Source organism: Neovison vison, chromosome 2 (genome assembly GCF_020171115.1).
Source record: "Neovison vison isolate M4711 chromosome 2, ASM_NN_V1, whole genome shotgun sequence".
Classification (NCBI taxonomy): domain Eukaryota; kingdom Metazoa; phylum Chordata; class Mammalia; order Carnivora; family Mustelidae; genus Neogale; species Neogale vison.
In genome coordinates, this window is record NC_058092.1 from 73,260,925 (window position 1) to 73,269,522 (window position 8,598).

Here is an 8,598-nt window from a genome sequence, read left to right on the forward strand (position 1 = left end):
AGCATTAAAGTCAGGTCTGTGTCACCTACAGTTATTAATTGGAAATGTCTCCATTTGTTTTGGTCAGGTTGGTGCTTGGAGTTACAGTCTGAAAGCAAGCTCACAAACCCTGACTCTGACTGTAACCTCCCGTGCTTCAAGTGCTACTCTGCCTCCAATTACAGTGACCTCTAAAATGAGCAAAGACCAAGGCAAATTTCCTAGCCCTATGGCCGTTTATGCAAAGATTCATCAAGGATCCTCACCAATCCTCAGGGCTACTGTCACAGCTATAATAGAATCAGTGAATGGTAAAACAGTTAACCTTGAATTACTGGACAATGGAGCAGGTAACCATTCCAAAGATTGGAAAACACATCTTTCTTTTCCAAAAAGCAATCAAGGAACAGAAGGAGGGCATGATCTGGTGCGGACAGTTAGAATCAGAGAGTCCGCCACTGGGGGTCTGGTCGGGAGAGTTCTCTGCTTCCCCACAATTCCTGTATTTTAAAATGTTGGACAGCATGAAGAAGGGCTTACCTTTAGCTTCTGCAAAGACCAAACACATTAGTGGCTCAAGTTTAATACACTTAGATACTCTAGGGAGTTGTCAGAGGGTATTCCACACTCCCCAAAAGGGAGGGAGGAAAATTAATAGCTATTTTATGTTATAGTATCTTCATTTTTATCTTTACCACACTTTTGAGATATTATTAACCCTACATTACAGATGAAGAAATTGAGGCTTTCACATTTAGAAAGCAGCAGAGATAAATCCAATTGCAGTTTTATGTGCCTGCTATATGTATGCAGACTCTGCATTAGTTTGCCCCCAAAATGAAAATCCTGCCCATTATTTTTTAAAGAAATCAGGGAGTGAGAGAAAGAGAATTCTACATTTCTTTATAGAAGGCACATGACTGCTTACGATGATGCAAGTAACCTTATTAGAACAAATTCTATAAATGGATTTCCTACCCAAATCTACCCTGGTGAGAAGCCATAAGTTTTTTTAAAAAAAGATAATCATATAACTTTTTTTCTTCATAGTAATGTGCAACAATTCAACTCAGTTCGACAGATACTTAATGAATAGTTAGTTACCTTGAGCTATGTTGGATGTAGCAGACACATGGCATGACCTCTGATTTCAGAAAGAAAGACAACAATTCCGGAAGATAAAATATACACATATGAAGCTAAACACACACAGAGACATATACACGCATATGCATGTGCACCTAAGAGAAAAAGTAGATTTCATCTTTAATGGAATCAAATCCTAAACTCTCTTGGAGATAGTGCAAGGTTATCTTTGCTTTGAAAATTTTTAACCCACATATGAGTTGGAAATATACAAATGCGCATCTGCCTTTCAGATATTCATCAATTTCTTCATTTTCCTGTCAAGGTGCCGATGCTACTAAGGACGATGGTATCTATTCGAGGTATTTTACGGCTTATGATACAAATGGTAGATACAGTGTGAAAGTGAGGGCTCTGGGAGGAATAAATGCAGCTGGACAGAGGGTGAGACCCCAGCAGAATGGAGCCATGCACATGCCTGGCTGGATTGAGAATGGTAAGTAATCTGTAATCACACACCTGGCTTGAATAAAAAGGCTTGGGATCAGGAGAAAACCAATAAGCCTGTGGGGAGAATGGTGTGATTGGATATCAGGGTTTTTCAGTCTGAACACTATATTTTGGGCCAACACTACATTTGTGACATTTTGGGCCACATAATTCTTTGTTGTGGGGGCTGTCCTGTGCATTGTAGGATGTTTACTAGCATTCCTGTCCTCTACTCACTAGGTATCAGAGGCATCCCCCACAGTCATGGCAATCAAAAATGTCTCCAAACATCATCGACTGTCCTCTAGAGGCAAAGTAACCCTCAGATGAAAGCCAATAGATTGAAAGCAGCTTTCTACTGCCTGGGTTCACATTCTAGCCCTCTACCAAAGTATTTTAGATAATCTCTTTGTGCTTCACTTTCCTTAGTTATAAAATGGGAATAACAATGGTAACTACCTCGTAAGGTAGTTATGAGGAATGAACAAGGAAATACATCTAATGAGCTGTTACTGGTAAATAAAAGTGTTAAATAAATGTTTGCTATTATTTTTAATAAATTTTAAAACATTTTATAATAAAGCTCTTTCCACTGATAGTGGCATTTCTATAGAAGAAGGGTATTTACAGCTTATTATATGCATCAGTATCACAAGCCCCACTGTCTCCTTTCTCTTGCTCAGACCTGGGAGAATAATAGATGAACCTAGTATCAGCCAGTACACTGAGCCCACATGTAAGCAGGTGGGGAAATTGTGCTCCAAGAAACAGACAGTCCTATACAGTCTTGGTCATAAACACTTGCCCTGGATTAGAGCTGGAATTGGGACCAAGACTAGTACTGATGGGTTCCAGGACTTGTTTTCCATCAATCTCTTTTTCTTAGCACCTGGTGTATTGTAAGAATAGCTCCTCCAAGAAGCTTCCCATTGTCCTATTTACTTGGATGTGTGCTTAGTAAAAGGAAGATTTTAGGATATGTGGTGTTTCATGCAAAGGTGAGCACAAGAAAAAACAATGCTTTAAAGACATTGCTTTCAAAGCTATTTCACATATTTCGGCTTAGTTTATTTTCATATGTTCTTCTTTCCAAGTTAGGGGGAAAAGGCAGGAGCTTCTTGGTTTAATGGCTATATCTAGCCTCATGCTCAGTGTTTTGCTCACATTAGAACATTACATTATTACATTCTTCTAACTATGCCATTTTAAAGACCGAGAAACAGAGGCTAGAGAGGTTATTGGCCTGTGATAGGACTTGGCTTGGCATTGGAGAGCCATATTTTTTCCTCTATCCCTTGATGAATACCAAGAGAGATGCTCTCTATTGGTGAATTGAATACTAACTCTGAACCTGCTACAGTATCTGCTTTATCTTTGCCCAAAACCAGATGGATGGGTATGAAGATCAATCTGTCTTTACAGACAAAAATTTTAAGGGATAAAGAAGTAGGTTTTAGGAAAGAGTAAATTCTGTGTAATGCCATGTTAGGGTATTGCGGAATATTTTTATTGAAATGAGAATTGGAGAACCCTACTGATTGAGCAGGTCAGGGTATTCTTTGAGTTCCAGGATTATTTTTATACAACATTTCAGCAAGAATGTGAAGAATATTGAAATTGCTACAAGCACTAATTTCCTAGGCATTCAATGGAAAATCGGAAGTCTTCAAAAAGCATAAAATTTTAGAACCTCTAACATAAAACAGTTTATGAGAAGCTGCCATCTAATAAAAATGATAAAACACAAACATAGAGATAGAGGGGGAAAATGCATGGAAGAAATAATCAGGGCAATTCTTGATGGTCCAAATTATTAATTACCAAGTAAATAGGAAAAATAATAAAACCAACCACATTAAAAATAGAGCTTCCCTACGACCCTGCAATTGCACTCCTGGGCATTTACCCCAAAGATACAGATGTCGTGAAAAGAAGGGCCATCTGTACCCCAATGTTTATAGCAGCAATGGCCACAGTCGCCAAACTATGGAAAGAACCAAGATGCCCTTCAACGGATGAATGGATAAGGAAGATGTGGTCCATATACACTATGGAGTATTATGCCTCCATCAGAAAGGACGAATATCCAACTTTTGTAGCAACATGGATGGGACTGGAAGAGATTATGCTGAGTGAAATCAGTCAAGCAGAGAGAGTCATATGGTTTCACTCATTTGTGGAGCATAACCAATAGCATGGAGGACAATGGGCGTTAGAGAGGAGTAGGGAATTTGGGTAAATTGGAAGGGGAGGTGAACCATGAGAGACTATGGACTCTGAAAAACAGTCTGAGGGGTTTGAAGTGGCGGGGGGGTGGGAGGTTGGGGTACCAGGTGGTGGGTATTATAGAGGGCACAGCTTGCATGGAGCACTGGGTGTGGTGAAAAAATAATGAATACTGTTTTTCTGAAAATAAATAAATTGGGAAAAAAAATAATAAACTATATCACGTAAAAGAAAAAAAAAACCAGCCACATTAACTAGGTGAAAGAGATTTCTTGAGGCAGTCTAAGAAGGCTTAAAATAGAGGTAGGATTTAAACTGATCTAGGAAGAGTAAAATCAGGATGGGCAAAAAGATGGGCAGAGAAACAACTCCACGACAAGTGTCATGAAAATAAATTACGAGAATTGTTATTCCAGAAAATATCTGAAGATAAAATAAACTGTGATTCTCTCTATGCTTTTTTTCCTCTGATGCCCTGATTTGGGATCTTACACCAAATAGTTAAAATTAATTTTGTGTGTGGAAGAAGGCAAAGGCGAGAGTAGGAAGAGGGCAATCTGACAACAAAACAAAGGGAAGTATAGTCATATAGTTGCTTGTAATGTAATGTAATGTAATGTAATGTGTTGCAGGTGAAATAAAATGGAATCCACCGAGACCTGAAATTAGTAAGAATGATCTTGACAGCAACCAAGTGTGTTTCAGCAGAACAACCTCAGGAGGTTCATTTGTGGCCTCTGGTGTCCCACAGGCTCCCATACCTGACCACTTTCCACCTTGTCAAATCACTGATCTTAAGGCAAAAATCCAAGGGAACAAATTTATTAATTTGACTTGGACAGCTCCTGGGGATGATTATGATCATGGAAGAGGTAAGCTGAATGTGGTGTGAACCATGTAAAGGAGTTTTCCAGCCAATAGGGGTGCAGAAGGAAGTGAGGCAGACAGACATGTTATGATGCATGGGGAAGACAGGAGGCAAGAGGGATTGTGAATGTCCTATGAAATGAAAGGTTAGGATTTTTAAATAGGAGAGGTTTAGAACCTAAAAAGCTGGCCCACATTTATCTTTTAAGAGGTTTCACCCAGTAACAGGCAACCTTTAGATTTTTTTGAAATCTTACCAAACTGTCTTTTAATAAACCCCATTCTTAGCAATCATTCTGGAAAGGCTTGGGAATACAACATAGATCTCTATGGAGCAGAACTGACCTTGGGAGAAAGAGAAAACTCAGGTCCTACTAGATTTTTGTCTTGAAGTATAGTCTTCAGATGGCAGCATGGGCATCATAGAAATGCTTGTTAGAAATGTAGAACTCCAGTCCCCAATGAGACCTACAAAACCAGAATCTGTCTTTTAAGGTCCCTGGGTATTTTTTATGTACATGAAAATTTGAGAGGCACTGTACCCAAAACTCCTCTATAAATAATAAGCAATAAGCAATAGTTTAAAGACTTCCTCTCTCAGCCAGATGCATATATAGAAATGCTGATCAAGACTTTAGCTCATGCCTGCCCAGTTTTATTTATTTATTTATTTATTTATTTATTTATCGAGAGAGCACGAGCATGCACGTGATGGGGAAGAGTGGAGACAGGTGAAGAAGGAGTAGGGGCTGAGGGAGAGGGAGAATCTTAAGTAGGCTCCATGCCCAGCAGGAAGCTCTTCAGGGCTTAATCTCACCACCCTGGATCATGACCTGAGCCAAAATCAGGTAAAGATGCTTAACCAACTGAGCCACCCAGGCACCCCTTGATCCAGTTTTACATTTATCATTCTGTTGAGATACACAAACAAGAATGTAAAAGGAATACTAATGCTTATAAATATGGACCATCAACTACATTTATTCACTAGAACTTTATAGAATGGTAATATAGTTTCTTATAGACTTAAAACTTCTGTAACACTTGAGAATTACAAGTCACGATTTTTTTTTCTTTTTAGCTCTCAAATATATCATTAAAATAAGTGCAAGTATTCTTGATCTCAGAGACAATTTCACTGAATCACTTCAAGTGAACACATCTGATCTTATCCCAAAGGAGGCCAACTCTAAGGAAGTCTTCGTGTTTACACCGGAAAACATCCCTTTTGAAAATGGCACGGATCTCTTCATTGCAGTTCAGGCGGTTGATAAGTCTAATCTCAAGTCAGAAATCTCTAATATTGTGGGAGTGTCTTTGTTTATTCCTCCACCGACTCCTCCAGAGATACCTACTCCTCCTTGTCCTGATATCAATGTCAATAGCACCATTCCTGGCCTTCACATTTTAAAAATAATGTGGAAGTGGCTAGGGGAATTGCAGCTGTCAGTAGCCTTGGGCTGAGTTTCATGAGATGAATAAATCATCCACCCTTCTTTTGATTATAAAATTCTCCAAAATGTATTTTAAACTTTCCCGTAGAGGGTGATATAATAAAATCAAATGCTAAACAACTGGCTACATATGTATAAAGACTATCATTTAAATCCAGAAGTTTAATCATCACACAGGCATTTATTAATGATTTTTTAAAAAGATTTTGTTTATTTATTTGACAGACAGAGATCACAAGTAGGCAAAGAGACAGGCAGATAGACAGGAGGAAGCAGGCTCCCTGCTGAGCAGAGACACCACCCACCCATGTGGCGCTCAATCTCAGGACCCTGGGATCATGACCTGAGCCATCCAGGCGCCCCTATTAATGATTTTTAAAGAAGAGGTGCTTGCATCAATAAATGAAAGTATGTTTAATCCATTTTAAGGAGCTTTGCCAATTAAAAAAGAACATGTAATTGCATGTGAAAGGGGCTAGGTCCAACTATCTAAATATAAAAGGCACAACTTGCTATTTGTATCAACATTACCAGGAAAATGGATTCTCTTCTCTTCTCTAAATTTGCAAGGATTACCCATTTCAGGAAGAGATTGCATTGCAGAAAGAAACAGTAGGATGATGATGTCTCCTTAGGCATAGAAATGTATGTTATGTGCATGAAATTACAAGTCAGTGATGCTTAAAGCCACAGTGGTGGGAGATGAGGTAGGAAATGTAGGTTCAAGCCAGATGTGAAGTAGAAGTGACTAAGAAATAAATGTTTTTTTGTGTGTGTACTTAGTGCTAAATGCTCTACCAATGCCCCATATGCATTATCTTATGTAGTACAATTCAGTTCATTCAACAAATGTTCCTCAGCTGCCTATTATATTCCAGGCCCATGCTAGGTCCTGAGTAGAAAAAAAAGAAAAAAAAAAGAAAAAGAGTAAGAGTTGGTTTTTTTCCTCTAGGTAATAAAGAACATCTGAGGATATCTGATTTTTTTTTTTTTAATTGAGAGACAGGTATAATCAGAGCTATGCTTCAGAAGAGGTACTTTGAGGACCATGTGAAGAACTGAATAAAGGTTGGAGATGTGTGACAGATTAAAAGGGAAGGAGAAGAAAAGGAAAAAAGGAGCCAAATAAACTTAACAGTATGACAGTCCACATAGAGACTGATCACAAACTGCAGGGCCTCCCAGAAGTATTACTGCAAAAGACAGTTCAAGTTCTCAGTTTATTAGCATAAGGAGTTCAAGATGTGGGTGGCTCTCTGATTAAAAATAAACTATTTTCAATAAGAGGTTTTTCTTTTTTTTTAATTTTTATTTTTTTAAAAAGATTTTTATTTATTTACTTGATAGAGAGAGATCACAAGTAGGCAGAGAGGCAGGCAGAGAGAGAGGGGGAAGCAGGCTCCCCGCTGAGCAGAGAGCCCGATGTGGGGCTCGATCCCAGGACCCTGAGATCATGACCTGAGCTGAAGGCAGAGGCTTAAACCACTAAGCCACCCAGGCGCCTCAATAGGAGGTTTTTCTACATAGGCCCCAAATTTATTTCTATGTAGATCTTCCTTATTTCAAAATAGGATTTCAGGTACCTTAGAGATACATTCAATAAACACAATAAAAAATTAAGAAAAATTAAAAATGAAGTGAAATAAGTATATACTAAAAATAAAAGGAAGGTTCAGTACACCCAATGCCTAATATAATGTTCTGTACAATTGCTATAGCCTAGTTGCACATTTTATTTTGAGCTTCCAAGTAGGCAGAACAAAGGAAATATACAGAGTAACAAAATTAACAGAGTCTACAGTGAAAAGCACATCAGAGGCTCAGGAGGAGCCAGGTGAAGTTTTACCCATAGATTCTTAATAAATTAGGGAACTGTGATATTAAGGGCTGCAGCCTCAGTGGCATCTATATCATAATCACAATAGCAAGTTTAACAGAGTGCAGATCACAGCATTCTTCTCTGTAATCCCACATCACTGTGATGTTACAGTGGAGTGATGTCCCAGCATTATTTAGGAAAGACAATTATACATGGGGGAATCAAGCTCTTGAGTTTGCTCCAAAGATAAATTTTGGAGTAATGGATTGCCTGTCCTTCAGAACATTTTCTAAGTCAAACTTTCATTATAGCAAGTTTGTTATAATAATTGAACAGCAGAGAGTACTGAGGCTAGGAAAACACCGATGTTCTAAAATTCAGCATTGCTTATTAAGGACACATCCAGGTACTTGGCCAACCAAATGGACAGAAGGTCAAATCAAAGTCTTCTTCTGAAAGTTACAAAACCAAACTGAGGCACACATATGTCCAGAGGGCCACTCATTTAAGCCATATGGAAAAATGGACCTGATGTCTCCAACTCAGCCCCATAGAACTTGGCTGCTATGGGTTTCACTTGGAAAATGTCTAAATCACTCATTGGGATTTTAATGTCCCATTTGGGCAAACTCAGTGGAATGTACCATGGGATAAGGCCAGGAACTGCACAGGGATGTA

General features: G+C 38.6%; 1 protein-coding gene across 1 annotated transcript in view; it reads left to right on the plus strand.

Moving 5' to 3' along the window:
* CLCA1 (chloride channel accessory 1) overlaps nucleotides 1-6,221 on the plus strand; it is a 31,806-nt gene extending 25,585 nt beyond the window's left edge. Inside the window, exons 11-14 of the mRNA XM_044238626.1 lie at nucleotides 68-329; nucleotides 1,391-1,561; nucleotides 4,413-4,652; nucleotides 5,729-6,221. Coding sequence (XP_044094561.1) covers nucleotides 68-329; nucleotides 1,391-1,561; nucleotides 4,413-4,652; nucleotides 5,729-6,111 — 1,056 coding nt within the window. The 3' untranslated portion in view covers nucleotides 6,112-6,221. The remainder of the gene's footprint in view (nucleotides 1-67; nucleotides 330-1,390; nucleotides 1,562-4,412; nucleotides 4,653-5,728) is intronic.
* Nucleotides 6,222-8,598: the final 2,377 nt, after the last annotated feature.